The sequence below is a fragment of the Onychostoma macrolepis genome, chromosome 23 (genome assembly GCF_012432095.1).
Source record: "Onychostoma macrolepis isolate SWU-2019 chromosome 23, ASM1243209v1, whole genome shotgun sequence".
Lineage (NCBI taxonomy): Eukaryota > Metazoa > Chordata > Actinopteri > Cypriniformes > Cyprinidae > Onychostoma > Onychostoma macrolepis.
Window position 1 is genome coordinate 15,003,974 of NC_081177.1, and position 23,252 is coordinate 15,027,225.

The 23,252-nt window shown below is 35.2% G+C and overlaps 1 protein-coding gene across 1 annotated transcript; it reads left to right on the forward strand.

Moving 5' to 3' along the window:
- The first annotated feature begins 1,388 nt into the window (after positions 1 to 1,388).
- On the forward strand, positions 1,389 to 16,796 carry avpr2aa (arginine vasopressin receptor 2a, duplicate a). Its single transcript, XM_058763408.1, has 6 exons — positions 1,389 to 1,525; positions 6,571 to 6,938; positions 7,022 to 7,267; positions 8,812 to 8,958; positions 11,949 to 12,573; positions 15,316 to 16,796. The coding sequence occupies exons 2-6, from the start codon at positions 6,573 to 6,575 to the stop codon at positions 15,513 to 15,515; spliced, it is 1,584 nt and encodes a 527-aa protein (XP_058619391.1). The 5' UTR covers positions 1,389 to 1,525; positions 6,571 to 6,572; the 3' UTR covers positions 15,516 to 16,796.
- The last annotated feature ends 6,456 nt before the right edge of the window (positions 16,797 to 23,252 follow it).

The window sequence follows — 23,252 nt, forward strand, 5'->3', positions numbered from 1 at the left end:
CTTATAATATGACATGTATGTGTCATATTATAATATTCCTATATTTGTCCGTTACAAATTAAAGCAGTTTAGAAATCTACATTTTGCACCAAAACATAAGTTGTGTCAAGCACAAAGAGTGCTGTTTTTAATACCCTGTTACACCAGTGAAAAACCATTTTAATATTTTAAATGCCATGCATGAATTTATTGAATTTATTTAATGTAATAAATTACATTTTTTAATTATTGTGGTACCACTTCGTACTACTTTCATTTTCCTAGAGCTGTTTGTTTTTCTAGTACGTGGACCTAATGGGGAAATAATCTAAAAATCACAAACTATTTTTAAGATAAATATAAACAAAATTACTTATAAAATCATAAGACTTGCCAATGCCCATATGAAAGAGGATCTTCAGCATGAAGACACTGATGTCACATGGACTATTTTAACGATGTCCTTACTACCTTTCTGGGACTTCAACATTTCAGTTGCGCTGCTGTCTATGCAGGTTCAGAAAACTGTCGCATTTCATCAAAAATATCTTAATTTGTGTTCCGAAGATGAACGAAGTTCTTACAGGTTTGAAACGACAATGAGGGTGAGTAATTAATTTTTAACTATCCCTAATTTTAACTATCCCTTTAATGTTATTTTATCATTTGATAAAATCAAAGAACATTTTAGTGACTATCTCTTATTTCTACCAAAATGGAAATGTATTTGCTGTGATTTGTTTTGTGCATCTCAGGAATCAGTGGAACACAAATCAGAAAATCATTTGCAAATAGCTGAAGGCAAAGGCATTTCACAATTTACACACAAGGAAACACAATGTGCATTGTGTGAATGTCAAGCAGGCGTCTTATTAATCCAAGAAACTAAAACAACTGGCAAGAAGTGCAGTCACACCCAGGGCAGGTCAATGTAAATATGGAAGCAAATATTGACACAGATCACCCGGTCTGAACAGTGTCACTATAGCACAAACTGTGACTATGTGCTTTCGGCTTCTATCTATCTGTTCTCTGTGTCACAGTGGAGATGGATGTATAAGAACACCTCGCTTTACTGGCTCCTCCCCTCATCTAACAACACATGAGACCTGAGAAAAAGAGAGAAGAGAGGGAGCAAGGGAAGAGAGAGGGTGAGTGAATGTAAGAGATATGTTGTTTATACTGAGCCCGGCTCAAATTCAATGCCATCAGTGCACCGTTGCTCACGTAATGTGGGAAATTAAAGCTCAGACACGCAGAGGAGTCTCAGGAACGGCGGGACATTTCTTGGAATAAATTGCATGCCTCTATCCAGTGGATGCGTGAAGAAAAGAAGCTCTGAATTCTGTGAACATGAACTTAGGTGAAAGCTGCAAAACTACAGCTTTACAAGTTCACATGGGGTGGTGAAATACCTCAACGCTCTTCATCAGCACAGCAGCTCTTATGTCAACTAACCATCACACAGAACAACTGCAGCTTTGAAGAATTGAATGCGGCTCCTCACAAAACACATGGATTATCGCTGCTGATTCAAGAAAACTGAGTAAGCAAAAAATTCATTTTCTTTTTAAGTTTGTTTTGCCAATTAAAATACATCCTTAAAATATTTATGCGAACAGTTATTTGACAAGCAAAATTTTGACTTGTTTTCAGATCATATATCTGTAATTTATATTAAATATCTTTACCCCACTGGCATTTTCCCCACATTAAGCATACAAGGTTTACAGTTCAATAAATGAATAATTAATAAAAAATAAAAAATTAATCTTGTTGTAAGGGTGTATGTCTGAGATACGTAAAATGTATCTTATATTAAAGCATAATTTTAAAAGTGCCAAGAGACCATTTTCAAAATGATTTAATGCTAGAATAAGAAAGAAATTCAGCGTTAGTAATGCAAATCCATTAGAATGGGAGTATGCATGCCACATTGACAGGTCTGTAGTTTTCCTGTGATGGGCTGTTATTTGATTTTTTTTTCTCCAGAACTCAAAGGGAACATGAAAAGTTGCATTGAACTCTATTGGATTGTTAATAACTTATGTTACATAATAAAGAAAAGTAGTTTTTTTCTTCTATTTGATTCATGTGTTTTAGTGTAACACAATAAATGACAAGCTACTATTATAGTGATAAGCATGTACTGACAGAGCTGAGTTGAGCATGAAAGATGAACTGAATCATTTTTGTCCGTTTTGTCAAAAATACGGGTTGTTGCCATGAAATACCTGTGGGAATTTGATGAATTGCAATTTAACATTATACTAAAAATATAAAATTATATATGTATTTCAGTACTTATTTGACATATTTTATAAGTATTTGCCGTTTTCATGACACATTAACTTACATTATTTGAGATGCTACATGGAATGTACGTTTGTTTATACCTACATTGTGCCCACAATGATAGTAAAACCTGAAATTTTTGATATTGTGGGGACAAAATTGGAAGACCATTTATAAATCATACTAAATATTTTTTTTAAATGTAGGGTACAGAATCAAAATAGAGAGTCCTCATAAAACACAACATGTTTAAGTAATTCAAAACAGTTTTTAAAAGTGGTGAAAAGACTTTCTCTTACACAATCATATAAACCTAAAATCTTGATCTTGAAAATCTAGACATGTCAACAACCGATTGTGGAAACAAAGCAAATATTTTATTTACATTTCATGCAAAATTGATGAATTTTGCTCATGCAGGTTTGTATGTAGTCATATGAGAATAATGCCTCTTCACTAACTGTTTACTTTTTCAGAATATGGAGAACGTTAAATTGCATAAACACTGCATGGCTATTTCTAGTTTTGAGTCTCTTACTTTTTTTACTGTAAGCGGCCATGAGGATGTATTCCATTTGAAGCTGTCAGTAAAGGCCTAAATGGAACCAAAGGCTTACCGGACAGTTTAAATTAGATTTAATTTAGCCTGTCCTCACCTTTTTGGTACATTTGTGCAGCTCCTGTGTTAGTGAAGGTGAGATGTAGTATTAAAGAATGAAAGATGACATTGCAATAAAGAAGACACAGGTCATGTACTATTTTTATTTTTATCATGGCATATTAATCTAGTTCTTATGGTTTCTGTCAGCTTTCATCCTGCAGGAGGTTCCTCAAGATGGTTTCAGGTCTTTGAATTTGGAAGTTAATGTTCTTATCAGGTGTGAGAAGCTGTTGAAATCCAAAAGGGAGGTTTTGGACACATGCTGATGCAATATTTTAGTGTGCAATTGATTAAATTAATAAGGTGCTGAATACTATTATACTATGAAACAGGGCAGGCATCCATGACCTGGAAAATTAATTTGTAATTGCATAAGCCATTGGAGGACAAAACTAATGAAAAGTATTTTGGAAAGAAATTTAATTTTTAATGACGCACTCAACTGTTATGCAACCTGACCAGTTTTCTAGACGCTCACCATCTCGAGCAATTATTACAATCTACATTCTGGGCATTCAACCAGAAGTCCAATTCAATTCCTCTTTTAATTACTTTTCATTTAAGTATGTTTATTGTCAAATGTCTTTATTTTCTTTCTCAGTATTGAAGGGAAAAACAATAGCTGAAAACAAAAGGGAAATGAAAGGTTAGCCGATTTCATTAATCATGCACAGCTTAGACACACTTACATGTGTGTAAATGAAAAAGTGTCTTAAAATACATTCATATATAATAGCACATATTTTAATTCCAGACTCTTTGAAGTGCAAAAGTATATTGATTCCCTCCCAAATTGTTTTTCCCCTCATCCCCCTTTAAAGAATGCAAATCCTATTGTTATAAATTATTATCTACTATTACTATATGTATATATATATATATATATATTTTTTTTTATTATTATTATTTTTTTACAAACATTGCAAACCTCATATTAACTGCATGCTCAAATAATAATTAGTTTGACCTCCACACTTCCGTTCAATGACCATTTTCAAAAAACCTTTCCAATTGCATAAACAAGACTTTAATACATTTAATAAAACACAACTTGCTGCACAAATATTTCATGGCCAATCATACTGAAGCAAAATGAGGTGATTTGTCCTTTGTTTAAAACACTTTCAAATATTATGCATAAAAAGCAGCTTGCAAAAGCAATGTGCTTTTTCTGTATCATCAGCTATATTTAGTCTAGGCCAACATTTCTGCTGCACCATATTAGTGGATTCCTCAGAGGGAAAGGGATTCAGGGAAAGGTAGAAAATGACAAAGCAAGGGTAAACTAAACAGCTCATGCATCAGCTGCTTCAGAGAATGACCTCAAACACTGCTGTGACAGGGACACTCGCTTTAATTTATGACTGGACCTGGAAAGCCACAGCGAAATGCATTTAAAAAAAAACTCATTCTGTAAAAAGCAAGAGTTTCACAATCTTACTATTTATATTTGCTGAAAAAGAATGACATGTAGAGATCTTAGGTATTATTTATGAGGTGCCATAAATTACTTTTCCAAATGAGATATTCTAATATAATTTTTGTCCGACAAGTTTTCAGGGTTTTACATGATAAAAAGTTATCTATCTATTCTGTAATTGGTTTCCTGTCAGAAAGTTTTAAACTTGTGTGTGGGAAGATGGAAGACAGGTTACTGTATATATTAACACCAAAGCCCAGATAATTACACAGAGAGACATACTGCTCACACTCAGTGTAAAGAAACCTCACTGATTTAAGATGAAGTGATTGCTGGAAACAATGGTCTTTCAGAAAGTGAGAGATTGAATTAATAACATAAAGGAGAGGAGAGAATATGCAGAAGCAAATGGAAATGTAGAGTCAAAGACATGAAAAGAGATGGACAGGCAGAAAGTGTATAATACTGTATAGAAACTGAATAATATTATAGGCTCTGTTTTGAGATAGGACTATGATATATGATTCATTTCACCAGTATAATGAAATGAATTAACAGGAATTAGATAACAAGCATCAAGGTTTAGCCAGACCATAATGAAATGAATCACCATTGTGTCTTTGTTCCACTCTATAAAAACCTGTCAGATATGTGTATATGTGCATGTGTGCGAATGTATATATGTGTACGTGAACAGGGGCTCTTTCACTTACAAAAATTTAATATTCATATACAATTTTATATTAAAATCTAATTAATTGTATAATCTAATAAAAACTGCACTGTAAAAAGAAAAAAAAGTTGAGCGAACATAAAAATTTTTTTACCAGCTTCAGCAGATTTTTGAGTTTGCTCAACTTATTTTTGTGGGAGATTCTCAAATTTTTGTTGTGAAAACTCAAAAATCCAACCTGGTACGTAAATACCATGAGACCAGGTAGCAAAAATCTGCTGAAGCTGGTTGCCTTAACATTTTAAGTTGGCTCAACTTTTTTTTTTTTTTTTACAGTGTGGTTTAATCTAATCTAATAAATAAATTACAAATAATGTTGTTCATATTTGTTCAGAGAACTTCTGTTAAACAGTTAACAGATTTCACTTCAACATTATTTTACATTCATTTCTAATTAAAATTACTAGAATTTTTGGAACGGGGAACTGCTGCTGTAAAGAAGCACTGGATCCATCACTTTGGATAAATTTGTCCGAAAAATTTATAATTAGTTACCATTTTCAATGTTGGGTCAAGATGACATCAGTTTCACAAAACAACATAATGCTTGTAATAAGTCAATTTCAATTTAACACAGCATTTCTTATTCTCATATATGGACAGTCTTTGCATTGGTATGCAAGACCCTTTCTAGTTATTTGTCTTTTGTGTGTTCTCGTCTCATGCCCTGTACCCCACCTCCTCTCTATTTATTTAACCCAACGTCCCAAGCTGCCATTCTTTCTCAAACTGTCAGTCTCATTTTTGCAACTTATATTTTTATTTGTACTATTTATTTGCATAGTTAAGAAAATAAACCACACTTTATTGGGATCAAGGAGCAGTTGATAACAGACACAGAGAGGAAGCGGTAGAAAATGGAGTAAAGGAATGGGCAACGGAAAAACAGAGGGAGGAGGGAGGAGGAGGAGGACTGAGTCAATTGTGGATGAGAGAGATACTAAAGGGAAGCAAATGTGATGGACTAAGCTGGATAGGATAGTAGGAGTCATATCAAGTCAGGGAAAATTTAGAAAAGAAAAGAAAACAAAAAGAGAAGACTTGACAGACGCATTTTGGGGGAAAAAACTGCAGCCATGGGGAATTAAAGAAAGGAAGAGGAAGCAGATTTGTTTGCTTGCTTTTTGTGTTTCTGTGAAATTGCTAAACTGAGTGCCAAAAGTTCAAATCATAAAACAAGATTAATGATGAGAGTTTCAATGCAATGTGCGATGGCCATGTTACACTAAAGGTCAAAAGTTTGTTATTATTGCGATTTTTAATATTTTTGAAAGTCACAATGGTTGCATTTATTTGAACAAAAATACAGTAAAAACTGTAATATTGCAAAATAAATTTAAGTAAAAATTGCAATTTAAATAAAATGTTTTCTATTTTAATATATTTTAAAAAGTAATTTATTCCTGTGATGGGAACACCTTTTTTTTTTTTTTTTTGCTGATTTTCATCTTTTTGTGACAATCATGCTTTTTTTTCTTGCAGGCATGGAGACCTTCTCAGAGGAGGCAGGTTGGGAAGGATCCCTCCATGCAACCGTTGCATGGTCTAACTTCTCCTCCTCGTTCTCTGAGCATACTGGACTTAACAGTACTTTCAAAGGTGGCTCATACTTCTGGTTGGTGTCTCAAAACAACTCAATAAACCCCACTCAGACACCTGGTCCGGTCAGGGTGCGGGACATATCTCTGGCTAAAGCTGAGATTGGAGTTCTGGGTCTGGTTCTCGCTCTCACAACACTAGGGAATGGTTTTGTACTGTGGGTTCTGCTGAGGCGGCGCAAATACAACGCACCCATGCACCTATTCATGGTCAATCTGTGTGTTGCAGATCTTGTGGTGGCGTTTTTTCAGGTGAGCTGAACTTTGTTTAATGCTTAGTGTAGCATTTTGTCTTTTAAGTGACTTGCCAACAGCAGTATACTAATGTTTTGCAGGTGCTCCCGCAGCTAGTATGGGATATCACTGAGAGATTTCAAGGTCCAGATGTCCTGTGCCGCTCAGTGAAATATCTGCAGATTGTGGGAATGTTTGCATCCTCTTACATGATTGTTGCTATGACAGTGGACCGCCATTATGCCATCTGCTGCCCCCTGCAGGCTTACAAAGGAGGGGCAGTTTCATGCTGGAATACACCCATCATGGTAGCCTGGGGTCTAGCCCTTGTTCTCAGTGTGCCACAGGTACTAGTTGTAAATACAATGTAAGGTTTACAACACTTAGAATGTTAGGAAGTATGAGTCAGTGAATATACATGTTTAAGATCACCCAAAAATGAAAGTTAGCTGAAAGTGAATGGGTGCCGTCAGAATGAGAGTGAAAACAGCTGATAAAAACACAAGTAATAAATAAGACTCCAGCCCATTAATTAACATCTTACAGTGAAAAGCTGCATGTTTGTAATAAATAAATCCATCATTAACACATTTAAACTTTAAAGGTGCCATAGAATGGAAAACTGTATTTACCATGGCATAGTTGAATAATAAGAGTTCTGTACATGGAAATGACATACCCTGAGCCTCAAACACCATTGTTTCCTCCTTCTTATGTAAATCTCATACGTGCAAAAGACCACTGAAAAAGAGGCGAATCCCAACATAACACCGACTGTGATGTTACAGTCGGGAACATTAATGTTTACGCCCCCAACATTTGCATAACGTGTTCTAGGCCAGCCGGACCTGCACAGCCGAATCATCGATGCAGTGTTGCCACATATTGCTATTAAAACAAACAAAAACGATTAATAAATAAAAATAGACCAAAATTATTTCAAATCTTTTGCAATTAAGATAAGATAAAGATATCGCTGACCCTAAACTACAACGTCCTACTTTATTAACTTTCTAAAGTGTCAAAAAGAGTGAAAAGACAAGTCCAAAAACGCTTATAAGAACTGGATCTGGCAACACAGAGGCTGCGGCTGCACCCTCACTCACAACTCTCTCTCAAGCCTCGTTCACTCCACCAGTGATCATGTTCATACCACGGACGCTAAACATTCTTGCAAAATCTCTCAAAATCTGTATCTTCGATACAGGCTCAAACATATAAGGTTGGATGCCTATTCTCTCCATCGTTCACACCGGACAGTAGAGATCTGTTTGCTGTGTGAGCTACTGAAATGAGCAGCGCTGTGAAACAGCCAACCAGAGCAGAGCTCAACATTATTATTCATGACCCTTCCAAATAAGATAATAACAGACCATTTCATTCTAGGGACAAATCCTAGGGTTGTAAATGGACATGTAAAACCGTTTCTGGAGAATTTTTGCCCTTACCTAAGCCATATACCTTCTATGTAGATATCAGAGAACAATTTAAAATATTGTATCAATGCATTCTATGGCACCTTTAAACTAGCCAATAATCCATAATCCATAATCTTGCTTGTTTGCTTTCTCTTCACAAGACGATAACTGATAGACTGGAGTTGTGTCGATTACTTGTGGATTCCTGTTTTTTTAATCAGCTGTTTGGAATCTCATTCTGATGGCACCCATTCACTACAGAGGATCTACTGGAAGTAATGTAATGCAAAATTTCTAAAACCCTTTCCAATGAATAAACAAATGTATCTAAATTTGACTGTGAAAAAGGAATTTAACATTAATTGTTCCCCATCAAAGTCATTCCGAACCTATATGCTGCTATTTATTCCATGAAACACAAAAGGAAATATTCTGAAATATTTGACATTTTCCCAACGCTGTTTTCCCTACAGGTGTTTATTTTCTCCAGGTCAGAGGTCTCTCCGGGGGTGTTTGAGTGCTGGGGGAAATTTGCTGAGCCTTGGGGGTTAAAAGCGTATGTCACCTGGATGACTATAGCTGTGTTTCTGCTTCCTACCTTTATTATCACCGTTTGTCAGGTACTCCTGGTGTCTGTGCATTCCATTTGTTTCTGTAATCCAAGTTTTACCATTCACCTTATAAAAAAATTCATGAATGTTAACACATTAGTTAAGAATTACCACTAGTGTTTGCAGTTTAAAAGTAAATCATTTTTGTGATTTACTATAGTTTTTTAATTTTTTTTTTATATCAGATCAACATACACTCTTTCATCAAGATAATCTTCACAAATAAACAGAACTTTTAAGAATTTTAAAGCCTAAATACAATCATCAGAAGTAGGCTATATGAACTACGGTCGCATAACTTCAACGTCATCAACATTAAGCTTCTGACTCTTTCAGTCTTTATTAAAAATCTACAAGTTGGAAAGTTCGAGTTGAGTATAAACACAATGAGGCTGTGAAAGTGGACTAGTGAGTAGATACAGTTTGGTGTGATGTTTAAATTCCCCGAAAACCTCTGTTGTCCCATTTACCCAATTGTTAGCAAATGCCTAAAAAAAAATCACAAGTGGGAAACTGCTGATGTATTTTGCGTCATAGAATAAAACATAGAAACCTCTTGAGATTGTGTTAACCACCAAACTTATTTCAGGCGTTTAACCCACTTAAAAAACCCACTGACTTCATGCCAACTCTTTCCAGGTTTCAGGACTCATTCCTGCAGCACTATTGAAAATGTCTCAGCTGTGATCTGGAAAAAGGACTTTTGTTTTCTTCAGATAAAACATGATATTCTGGGGTGACAATCATTTGAGAAGAGGCGGATACCCTGACATGTATCATAATAATTGTTTGGTGAGATTATGCTCTTTGACCTGGCCAAGGGGTTTTGGTCAGTGAAAACTCTATTTCAGGAGAGGAATTCTCAAATGTGCAGATCTTTCCTTCCACCAGCTGATACAGTTCCCAGGAAGTCAGTCTCATTTAAGAAAGAGTACACTGTGCGTAAACCAAACCAAAAACTGCTTCCCACTGAGTTTGGACAATGCGTCTTTGGCACCAAAAGATCTTTTAAAAACATTTTGCATGAATCTTCTCAAGGCTGGTCTGACCATTAAGCACCTGCACAGTAATCTTTCCAAGCTAACATCTTACTTACATGAAAAAAGTTCTGCATTCATATATCAAACAATTCCCACAAAGCTCCACAAAAACTGCAATGATGAACAAATCTCTCACATTATGAACTTACACGTGTAAAGTTGCTTCATGCCGCTGACCTGCAGATGGATTTTGACATCTTGTGAATGTTTGTACAAATTATGGTGTTCCACTTGCACTTAATATTTCATACTTGAGTATCACTGGTGATTCAGTTCATACAACGCTTTTAAATGACTTCTGTTAAACATCACATATGGGTTTGGTTTATAAACAAGATTTCCATTAAGAGAGGCTTTCTCTTAATAAATGAGTGCTAGAGATTAGAAAGCAGTTATTCTCAACACTGCACATGCTGGATATCTTCCTTATGTAACATACCTGATTCAATCCATCAGCTCTTTGATAGATGCTCAATGTTCTAAATTTGTGCGTTGTGCGTGCAAAGTAGCGCCGTATCGTTCGAGAATGAATCAGTTTTTCAAACAAATAATGAAAGTGAATGAATTGTTCGTTTCCGTGCGCTTGTTCGTCAAAACTATTTTGCTTACGAGCCAATAATGCCGAGTTCACACTGCACGATTTTCAAACTCGTCGGATCGCTGTTGTTTTCACACTGCGTGACTATCTGGGGTAGCATTCAGTCGCTGCTGTGTTCACATTGCACGATGGATCGGCGACAGGGGCTTTCACATTGCACGATTTCACAATAGGAAGAATCGCCGACAACTCTGTCTGATCCGCAAACTACGTTTCACAACAAAACACACGCGAGAAGTGATAAGGAAATAACGAGAGAACCTGCGTCAGACCGTTGTTCTCGAGCGAGACTGGAAGTATTAAACAATATAGCCCGCAAATTGTCTGTGCACTGATTTCCAGCTACAGAAACAAAAACAGATTATGCAGGAGGGAGATGCAGGGAACAGGGATTGTGTTCTGCAAAGAGTGGTGAATAATAATTTGCAGTAACTGTTATGCTGATGTTGCGGCTGGTCAAGCGTTTGTGCTCGTTTCTGTATGATATAATATTAAAATACTGATATGGTCTATAACTCCTCACTGAACTTCCCTCTGCCCTGTATCTTTGTCTCTCATTGGCTGAAGGTCATCGTGATGTAGTTTTCAGTCAGAAATCATTGCACACAGCGTGATTGTGAATCGCCGACAGCTCCAGATATTTAGCATGCCAAATATTTCGCGGGCGTCGGCGACATGTCGGCGATTCTCTCAGATTGCATCTTTGATAATTCACACTGCGCGATTGTCACTCGCGTGAACGAGCTCCGATTTGCCTCCGATGTCGGGCATTTGTCGGCGATTTATCAAAACCTGTCGGCGAGTGAAAAATCGGGCTAAAATCGTGCAGTGTGAACTCGGCATAACTGTCCAGCGCGGGTTGTGAAGAAGAATTTAATTGGTTGGCCCTACCAAACGAACGCGAACGAGTCGGTGTTTAAAATCTGATTCTGAATCTGAACAAGACTCGACATTGAATAAGTCATCTAGTTTGCAAACGAATGAACGAATAAGGATCTTCTGACCGACTCTAGTTGTTAAGGCTGCTGCTGCATGTCCAGAGGTTGACATAAAGATAAATAATCAATCTCTCAATACAAACACAAACAACCTGCAGAAACGAAAGAGTAAACCAATCTGACTAAGTGAATCTTTTCAGTGAATCAATTTAAAAGATTCGAGTCACCGACGAGATCCCCACCATTTGTGTTTATGTAGGCTACTAAACAGTTGACATACAATCTGTAGTATTAACCCAGAACAGAATGAAGCTTTTACAGTATCGAATGGAATGGGTTAACATAGGTCTATTTAACACATGTATCACCTTGTTTGTCACTCTATGACAGCCCTATTATTTATTTATATATTTTTGTCTCTAGGTACGAATATTCAAAGAAATCCATGACAACATCTACCTGAAATCAGAACGTGTGGTTTCTGCTGACATGAAGAATAACCTGGTCATTTTTCACTTTCCCATCTTCAAAAAACGGGCCAGCACCGTCCGAGAGAAAGCAAAACGCTCACGAAAGACGAGAGAAACAAGGGAACTTCATAAAAAGAACACCAACAGTGACTCGTCCCATTCTCACACCTGTAACTCTGAGGACGCACCAGAGCCGGATTGTTGTGACCAATCTTGTCAGGATGGCTTCAGTCCTAATGACCTGGCCTCACAGACTCACAGTTCATCCCCTGATGTGCTGCCTCACATTCAGACTCACCCTCACACCATCTGGAGCAACTCTGCTGCTGTCCAGACACCACATGGGAACTCTGTTCCTCAGAGGAACTCTTATAACACCACTACTGAGAACTCCAATGCTTCTTCAAACCCCTCTTTCCCACCTTGCCCCCTCCATCCACCTCTTACAGGTGTGTCGAAAGCTATGTCTAAAACAGTGAGGATGACTCTGGTCATTGTGCTTGTCTACACATTGTGTTGGTCACCCTTCTTCATTGTACAGCTGTGGGCTGCCTGGGACCCCAATCCCCCTGACCAAGGTGAGAAACTAAAGCAGTCCTCACAAGAACGATATAGCATAGCCATTTTTAGAGGTAAAAGCATGAGGTACAATTCAATGACGACATTTGGCTGTTCAATAAGGGTATTATTAATTCCTTTACAAGAGGACTGACTCATTGGATTGTGGAAGTGCTTTGGAATGGTTGCAAATTATCTGCAAAATGTGTAGTCCATCAATGCAATGAGTCAGGTTGGTGTTTACTACAAGAAATGCCCTGCAAATGCCCTCCATCTCTCTCCTTGCTTGATCTCTTTCCTCTCTCTCCCTCTTTCTCCTCTTAGACACATGCATATTTAAAGGCCGTTTCTTCACACCAATAAATAACCTGTTTCGATCCCCTGCTGCAACTCTTCCATCACTAACCAGATGTTGATATCTCTCACCACAGGCCACTGAGAGCTGCTAATACACACATCTGTGCTCCTACTCCAGCTGCTTTTGATTTGTTTCAGCTGTTTTCTTGCAGCCAAATGGGCAATATATTGCCATTGATTGAACAGTTGAATGTCATATAAACTGTTTAGTGTAAGAGATTTTCTTACTTCATTTCCAACAATGGAAACTTAAATTATACTAATGTATTTTTTGTCATTATAAATCTCTGCTTGGGAGCCTGCCTTCCTTTATTTCCTATTCCAGTTTAAAGTGTAAGCTCTCTACAACACCAAGTTTGGGTACAAATTGGGGTTGGTAAGATTTTTAAAATAGGTTAGAATGGGTTGAAATAAGTCTCTTATGCGGTACTGTAAAATAGTAAAAACATTGATATTGTGAAATATTATTACAAATAGAAATAACTTTATTATGTTATTTATTTATCTATTTGTTTGTTTGTTTATTTTTTGAGGCAGTGTATCACTACTGTAAATAACGCTAAAAGTCACATTATAGATGTCCTTAAGATTATTATACAGCATTTCCTGTTATACAGCATTTCGCATTGCTGGTTTAGTCAATAATTCAGAGAATAGTGCAAGTATAAATGATTTGAGCTATTGAGAGTAGAATAAAATATTCTAAGAATGTTTTGCAAACGTTTCCATTGATGTTGGAAAATTTTATTTCTGAATGTTCTCAGAATGTTCAAAACGTCCAGTTTTTAAATGTTTTTCTGTGAACCCAAAAAAAACATTAAGAGAATGTTCAATTTTATTTTTTGCAAACATTATGGGAATGTTACGTTTGAATTTTCTCCAAATCATTTGAAACTATTAAGCAGTAACATTAAAAAAAAAAAAAAAAAAAAAAAGATGAACATCCAACTAAAATGTTCAGAAAAATGTCCCATGAATGATGTATAAACGATGTTGGGGATTATAGTTTCATGCAACAGAATTACGTAATTTAAATACAAAATAAATGAAACTGTAATCTGTTACAGTTACAAATGTATAATTGAATTACAGTTACTTATGAAAATGTTAAAGATTACAAAGAGGTATTATTAATATTTTCACACACATATAGATTTGATCGATTTCTTTCCAAACTTGCATTGACTGCTCTAAAATATGAGACAATATGTTTCAGGAGTTTAGAACAGAGAAGAGGACACGTGTTTATTTAAAAACTGTTTTGAGTTTATGTATATGCTTTATTTTTTGAGATTAACTGTTTTTCCAAAGCATTGTTAGATGCCAGTGTTTCCTGTCATAGCTATGAAAAGATTTGATTTCAAAAACAGTATCATAGCTATTAAACTATATTCTATTATGATTTTAAATCTGTATTTAACCTCAAATTATGATTTTGTGGTGGCTGTGCTTTAAAAGTACACTGGTAAAACTGATGTGTTAGATTTACTTAAAATATATATGCACCATTTTTGCATCACACTTTTTAAGTAAGCCCAACTTGGAACAATTGTACTTAAAATAAACAAGATAATCTTTGTTATATGAACTTAAATATTTGAGTTCACTCAACATTCTTTACTTAAAATATGCAACATGATATAATCTGCTAAGTGATTTCAAGTTGTGTTAACTTAACATTTAAACTAATTTATGCTAAAAATATAATTAATTGAGTTGAACTAAAATAACATTTGAACTTATTTTAGATTTTCAGTTATTGGTCTACTGCACTGCTACATCTCACTCAGTCATGGTTTATAAAATTTATTTAATGCAGCAGGGGGGAAAAAACATGCTATTAAAGCATGTGGTTCACTCACTTACTTAGTTTAGAAAAAATTTGAAAAAAAAAAGTAGAAATTTGAATTTTGGAATTATGGAAAGTAATCAAAAAGTAATCAAATGTAATCAGTTACATTATTTTAACAAATAGTTACACTACTAATTATATTTAAAATAGGTTAACTTGTAATCTGTAACCTGTTACATTTCCAAAGTAACCTTCCCAACACTGTGTATAAATAGCATTTTTGTGCTTACATTTTGATAATGTTATTAAAGACCCGATAACTTTGAACAAACATTCTATTAACTTAACTAGAACATAACTTTAAAAGAACATCAGCCAAAATTCTAAAAACGTTCCCTGCTAGCTTAGGCGAGCATTTACAAAAGTATATATCCTACGAGGTTTCAGTCAAGTTTTGAAATTTCTCTTAGATCAGCACATTTCAGGGAGTCACTGTCTCTAATGTGGTTTATATTAGTAGTAACCCTTAAATAAGGACAATAACTTGACCTCTACAATAATTGACTTGAAATTGATTTGACTTTCTCTTCTTCCCTCCCTCCCTCATTCTCAGGAGTGGCTTTCACTATCCTGATGCTGTTAGCCAGTCTGAACTCCTGTACGAACCCATGGATCTACACAGCCTTTTCCAGCAGCGTGTCCCGTGAACTTCTCGCTCTGCTGCGCTGTCGGCCAAAGCTGCCCCGCAGGAGCTCAATGCACGACCACTCCAGTGACATAAACACCTCCACTACCAAGGACAACCAGTACTGACCCCTACAGAATAAATCAAAATTGAGTGTCGGCAGAGACGGAGATTTATGCGGATGTATCTGTCCTATGCATGTTGTCATGATATATTGCCACATCTACTATTCAGAGTATCTGATGATGCCACTTTAACCAAGTGAACTGTGAAGAGTGGCTTATTAATGACCAAACAGGACCAATTCATGACATAAATTTGAGGATTTTATGCAAAAATAGACCTTTTGAGTATGAGACCGATCTTTGCCGTCTCATCAAACAGGATAAAGAACAGCATCCTGACTGTCATAATAACCTTAATTAAACTCTAAGGAAAATATAAATAATTTATTAAACACTTAATTCATCGAAGTATTGTCCACTATTGTGTGTGAGATGGAGATAAACATCTTAACTGCAGAGGAAGAAGAGATCAAGGCCTTAACACCACAGCCAGATATTTCATCCCATTTATCAGTCTTTCTGCAGTAAGTCTTCTCCAGAGTCAAAGGACTGAGGAAGAACATGAATTATGTGATTCATGCATGGAAAATACATCCAGGGAACAGTTCAAATCCATGCCAAACCGAAAAATCCAGGACTAAAAGTGATATACATTCCTTACTGGACAAATATCTGATGAATGTCTTTTGTACACGTTCAGTACAAAATGTACAGGTATAAAACTGAACGTATTTTGACGAATTTGTATATTTAATGAGGCATACTGAGGAAATGATAATGGTTTTAGTTAGTGGAACACCAGCAGTGTGAAAAACAGCAACACTTTCAGTTCCTCAGTAACAGTCAAATTATATATAAAGCACTTGAAAGCTTATTTAAAGTTGTGTGAGAATAAAAAGAAGTAATAATCAATATGAGAAGATAAATTAAAATGACATCAGGTTATACAGTGCCTTGAATTGAACTGATGTACAGTATAAGTATTTACCGGTCCTGTTATCTGATACTCTGTAAAAATTGTTTTCTTAATCAGTATTTTTGCTTAAAATAAGAACAAATCATTTTCCGGTTGGCCGGAAACATAAACCACTAAAACGGCATATCCTGCAAATCAATTAAATTGATCTTCTTTTAAGAATGGCTAAATATTGTTGCTAAAAACAAGAACTGATTAAGAAGATATTTTTGTAGCAGTAGCTGATTTGACACACTGTACATATATAAAGGCTTAGATTAAATGAAAACACACAAGATATACTGTAAATAAGTTTAAAAAATCTATTGATACAGATGTTTATCTAAATATATTTATTTTGCATTTTAAAGAGAAACTGCCTTTCTCGAATCCTTGTGATATAGTCCAGAATCAAAAAATAAAGAATCACATAAACAAATTCAAGGTTGAAAGTGGGGTCTCTTTAAGAGTAATTGAGCATAAATCATTTTCTGTTATCTGTAGACCTGTATCACGAGACTCTAAATGTGAGCTGATCTTCATTTAAAAGTAACTGATAGTCAAAGAAGATATGATTCATGAAATCAGAAAACCCAAATTGACCTTTTTGTCAAACAGCACTTTTTAACGCCACCTTTAGTGGTTAATATCATTTAAAGGTTTACACAATTACTTCACATCTAAATGTTTTTGTTGAGGTGCAACTTACTGTTGTTAGTCTTCACCAGTGTTGGGTGTAACGTGTACTAAGTAACGCGTTACTGTAATTAAATTACTTATCCACTGAAAAATTACTGTTCATTTTTAGGTAATTTAATTACAGTTACTTATAAAGTACTTGTGTTACATACAGTAAATAATTTCAACAGTTCTAAAATCAATATTGAATTTGAAATCTAAATTTACCATCTAAAGATAAAATTGAATGCAGCATCTTTAACCCTCTGCGCGCCAGCACGTTCACTTCAGTTTTTCCTGATTCACAGAGAAACCTTAAATACTCACATACAGATAAGACTAAATCGAATCTAAAAAGGGCCTACTTTTATTTGTGTACACTGACAATAACAACAAAACATTGTGCTTTTGCAAAATAAACAAAACAAACAGGGTGCACTTTCTGCCGTCTAGGTCTCCGTGAGTAACTTTCTATGCATCACAAACTCAGCGAATATTTGACACAGAGACATGAGAAATATGTCTATAGAAAGCTTGTGTGTCTACTTTTAAATGAACGAATTCAAATTGAAAACGAATACTCGATTTTATGCCATGGTCTGTATGAATACTCGATTCTGATTGGCTGGCAGGTGTTGATTAAATTCATTTAACTGCACAGGTAGTTCCAGGTCAGTTTAATCACGTTCTATATTAATGCACTTCCTATAAACATTGGTAACCATAGTAACATACAGTTACAGTTGAATGGTAATACAGACAAAAATAACCTTATTTTTATCTTCGCGGAGGCAACCACCCTCCTGCGCGATTCAAATCGTTTAATGCACAGCTAGCCGTTGATTATCCCTTACATCCCTTAATCCATATGAAACTAAAGCGAGGTAGGCTACAGTCTTTCCCTTTAAGCTGAAAGCTTAAAGTGTCTACTTTTAAATGAATTCAAATTGAAAACGAATATTATCTGATTATGTAATCCCTATGAAACTAAAGCTAGGTACAGTCTTTCCCGTATCTGAGCTTGAAGTGTCTACTTTTAAATGAACAAATTCAAATAGAAAACAAATATTCCTGATTATGTAATCAGTATGAAAGCAAGGCACAGTCTTTCCCATATATGAAGCTTGCAGTGTCTACTTTTAAATTGAACAAATTCAAATCGAAAACGAATATTCTCTGATTATGTAATCCTTATGAAACTAAAGCGAGGTTCAGTCTTTCCTGTATCTGAGCTCATTATATGGAGTCACCTGCACACAATCACCCTCATCTAGATACAAAACATTTATTAAAAAAAAAAAAAAAAAAAATCAAGATTCGTCTAAATTTCATCATTTTTGAAAGAAGTCCTGCTATGAGGAATTAACCTCAGAAGAACAGCGAGATCTGACACGGCTTTATTCAGCAGAGAAGATCATTTATGTAATTTATTCTTACCTTACCTACATTAGTTAACGTGTTATTTTTACATAAACCTGTACAGATTTTACTAGTTGGGCTTTTCCTGAACATCTTGCCAAACTGAAATGTATTGTTTAACTTTTCTTAAGCTTTTTCGTTATTCATATATTTTGTTATTCAGAGTATTTCTATTTGTTAACCAAAGAAGGTTCATTTTTTAATAAAAATGTTTAAGTATTACAGTTGTTTTAAAGCTAAAAGGCCAAACTATTCTATATTTGACTCAAATTGAAAGAATAAAGAGTTTAATTTCTATTAAGGTTTATAGGGATTTTAAGATGCAGCCTAATTAGCGATTTGAATAATTAAGTTACTTATTGAGTTACTTTTCAGATAGAGTAATTAGTAAAGTAATTTAAATACAATATTGATGATGTAATTAGTAATAGTAATTAATTATTTTTTGAAAGTAACTTACCCAACACTGATCTTCACTGGAGTTGAAATGAGTAAAAGAAGAAGCCTTATGGCAAATACATCAGGAGATCACAAATAACCCCAGGCCTACCACCATGATTATTGGCTCAGGCAGCTATTTGAAGAATACACAGCAGACAGTTAAGATGAAAGTTAGATTTATGGCATAAATTAGGATTAAAAGTTTGATGAAGACAAAACACACCTCTGCAGGAAAGTATTTCATTCCAGCCATAACATATGGTGATGAGGTTATCATCTGGGATCTGGACTGTATGAACAAATGATCTAAAGTTCTTCACAAACTGATCTGTATGAAAGATTGCTCAGAAGACTTCAATATTGAAGGAAAAGTTTACCCAAAAATAAAAAATTACTGAAAATTTACTCACCCTCGGGCCAGATGTAAATATTTTGTTTCTTTATCAGAACAGATTTGGAGAAATTTAGCATTCATCACTTGCTCACCAGTGGGTCCTCTGCAGTGAATGGGTGCCGTCAGAATGAGAGTCCAAGCAGCTGATAAAAACAGCACAAATAATCCACAAATAATGCACATGATTCCAGTCCATTAATGTCTTGTGAAATGAAAAGCTGTGTGTAACAAACAAACCCATCATTAGGAACATGAATGTTGCTTCTGGACAAAGGATGAGCCCATAATCCATAATAATGCTCAAAATCCACAAATGTATTTGTTTAGAACTGTTTTGGACTGTTTTCACTTGTAAACAGTGCTTTGCTTGATCTGTGTTTATTTCTCTCCTGATTCAGACAAGACTACTTTTTCCAGTGGAGAAAGCAAGATTATGAATAGAGGACTTAAAGATGCAGAGTACATTTTCAGCAAATTCTTGGGTGAATTAATCCTTTTAAAATACTGCTATGGCCAGTTGTTTTGTACGTTGATATTTATTTGGCTAGTTACATGCTGTAATTATTGTAATACAGCCCCTCACATATCAATAATTGGATTTTTTTTGGGGGGGGGGGGGCAGCTACAGGTATGCATTGCCAGTTGTTGCATAATGACAAAAAAGTGCTGTGAAAATTGTTCACAAAAACATACAACTGTTTATAACACCAACAGGCAATTCGTACTAAAACAAAGTGTTTACTTCATGGAGGGATAGTAATTGGAACATTCTGTGCTCACTTGCAAGACCAAAACTGTGCCCTTAAAAGGGTATCCATCCCTCTGACATCACCATACGCATGTCTCTTTGGATCCCAGATTATACATAGAATCCTTTTAAGTCAGTTTCCTCTGAGAACAGGAAATACAATGAAGACCAGTATTAAACTAATGTGAACTGCCAGGCAAGTGAGCTTTATTAAACACTGTTTACGTGGCAAAAAAATAAAATAAAATAAAGTACATCCGTTTTGAAGTGCAAACCTGAAAGCCAGGGTCATGTGGGACAAATTTGGATCTCTGAAACATTCCTATGAATGAAACCATAATTTTTTCTCATCCCATAGGGTTTGTAAGACAGCTACGCAGGGCTTATTAATGGCTGTGGTTCAGGAGGACCACAGAAATCCTGCCAGTGTTGGATGGCGTTCTGTGTCCGAGGTCATTCACTAATTCATAGCCGTTTCTGGCAGTTTTAGAGATATAAATAAGGAGTATGTCTGTTGAGAGGTTGACATGCAGTGGCCGACCCTTCAGTGAAGAAGTAATTAGGGTCAAATATAAAATGAAACTTACAAAGAAAATCAATCAGATTTCTTTTTATAGTAAAATATATCACTCAATAAACAGCATGAAGTGACAACAAAAAATTTAAGGTTTCAAAATAGTCCAGGAAAGATTGGAATTCCACTCTGTAATTTTCGTGTCGGAGTGATGGATTTAGAAATTTTCAATCCACATGGTAAGTGTTGTCCGCAACATTTTTTTTTTTTCCATTTCGGAGCAAAAGCATCTGTGGAATCTCATATATAAATAATTATCTTTCGGACAGCAGAGTCCTTCAAAACTGAGTTTGGATTTTAGCGATTAAAGTTTACAGTTTTCATTATGAAGTATATTATTCTAGTTCTGCGTAACTGTTTAAAATATATCCCAAAACACAGCTGAGAAAACCACAGTATATGATGAACAGGAAATAACAGTGTGAACTTCATGTAATATAAAACCTGAATGAAGACTATTGTCACATTCACCGATGCATGGATGTATACAACATGATTACAAACAGCTGGTCTACATTAGCACTTGTATATAATTGTCGAGAGAGGACTGAAAGGATAATAAACATAGTAAGGATGTTTAAATCTGCTGCTGCTAAACTCATTTGCACACCACATCAGATCATGCATGAGGATACAATGTAGAATCAGCCTACGAAATAAAAAGCTGCTGAAAATAAGATTAGTTTGTACTCATTTATCTAGGAGCCTTTTGCAAGAATGTTTTCCAGAATTTCTGCAAGGACTGCTTGCTTATTTTACAGTATTGCATAAGCTTCGAGCATTACTCTCTAATAAGGATGAAATTACTTACACCTTGAAGTTCAGTTCACCTTAGGCCGCCCTGGCAGCTGGCCATGTTACTGGCACGCTGCTGGATACTGAACAGACAAAAAACACATTTTTGAATGCCAGACATTGCATTCGGTTTAATAGCCTGTCTTGTTTGCACTTACAATTAATTGCAAATAACTGTAAGTGTTATAGTATTATAGAAAAGTTACGAATGGCCTATAAAGTTTATAAAAATGTAAAACTGTCCAGTGGAATGAACTGGTCCAGTGTTTTGTAACTTGTACCTTTTGTGGGCAATTATACTGACGTTTTTATGGAAAGAAAAATGTTTGGGGTTTGAGTAATTATACTTTGGAAAAATGATCATTATACTAAAGTTATTAATGTTACTAAATTTTAAAGAAAATGCAACTTTGATGACTACGACTAGTGACTTACTGCCCTCAGGTGTTCATTAGTCTGCACTACAATTGGCTTTTAGCTTTTACATGAAAATTAACAAATTAACTTTTTAAAAATCAGCTGTTATTGTAACTTGCACTTTACTAAAATGTCAAGTATTTATATCGGTTCAAAACCCGAATGAACAACATACAGTACAATGGAACTATACAATATTGTAATGATTAGGCCTACATTTAGTGATAAAATAACTTGTTGCCTTAAGAAAAAACGCCTTTCCACATTGTCACGGTCATTACAAGAACAAGCTCATTTCTGGCTGTTTATGGAACCCTTTGTCAGGACACAGGCAAGAGCTCACATCATTGACACCAGAGCCTATGGCACCAATGGTCTGTTGTATGCAGGGTTCGAATTGAGGGGGGATGCGGGGGAATGGCATCCCCCGGTCGAAAAAAATGACAAAAAGCATCCCCTCTGTAAAACCACCATCCCCCCCTTACCATCCACAATTAATTTTTTAATTTTCTAATCTACTTGCAGGGGCGCAGGTCGATGTGTTGGGGAAAAATGGCTATAGGGTTTGATGGTTTACTGTGAAATTAAATTCTAGAACTTTCCAGGCCTTTAAGCACTAGTTTAAATTACTACGATCAGAGCCATATGATAGGCTATTTCACATTATGTTAACATTATTGAGAAACGTTTTGTATGTTAATGACGATGATTTATCAACAACAATGTATAGTTACGCCAGAAGGTGGCAGCTAAGAACTGACTTTAAGAGTAAAAACAGAAAAAAAAAAGAAAAAAAAAAGAAAAAAAGCCGATTCATTCTGTAACCAAAAAAAGTTGTAAACAACGGAAAAAATAACTTTGAATAACACCTTAGAAGGTGCAACTGAATCTGATATTTCAAAGAGGTCGATCCACTGACCAGCAGTCATCCCCTTAAAAAAATTAGTGCTGGCTTTAAATATAATTTTACCATTCACAATTTATGACATCACAGGGATTTTAGGTCCCAGGGGCGCTGCGACTTTATATCTCACAATTCTGACTTTATAAATTGCAATTGCGCATTTAAAATGGCTGACAACAATAACATTTTCTTATTATGAGTGCTCAGCATACCCGGTTAAAAAAGTACGTCACCGCTCACCACTAATATGTGTTTTATTTTATGTGTTTTATTTTTTTCAGTGTTATTTCTACACCACGTTTACCATTTCTAAAGCTATTATATTATATTATATTATATTATATTATATTATATTATATTATATTATATTATATTATATTATATTATATTATATTATATTATATTATATTTACGTAAATACTGCGTGACTTCTACGTGCTTTAATGGACGCTAGCGCTGAACTGGAGCAGAGGAA

Bases quoted from the DNA above. Each gene is read 5' to 3' on its own strand.
- avpr2aa (XM_058763408.1), top strand. From the start codon at position 6,573: ATGGAGACCTTCTCAGAGGAGGCAGGTTGGGAAGGATCCCTCCATGCA. The intron at 6,939-7,021 runs GTGAGCTGAACT...AATGTTTTGCAG, and splicing joins TTGTGGTGGCGTTTTTTCAG to GTGCTCCCGCAGCTAGTATG. The intron at 7,268-8,811 runs GTACTAGTTGTA...TTTTCCCTACAG, and splicing joins TTGTTCTCAGTGTGCCACAG to GTGTTTATTTTCTCCAGGTC.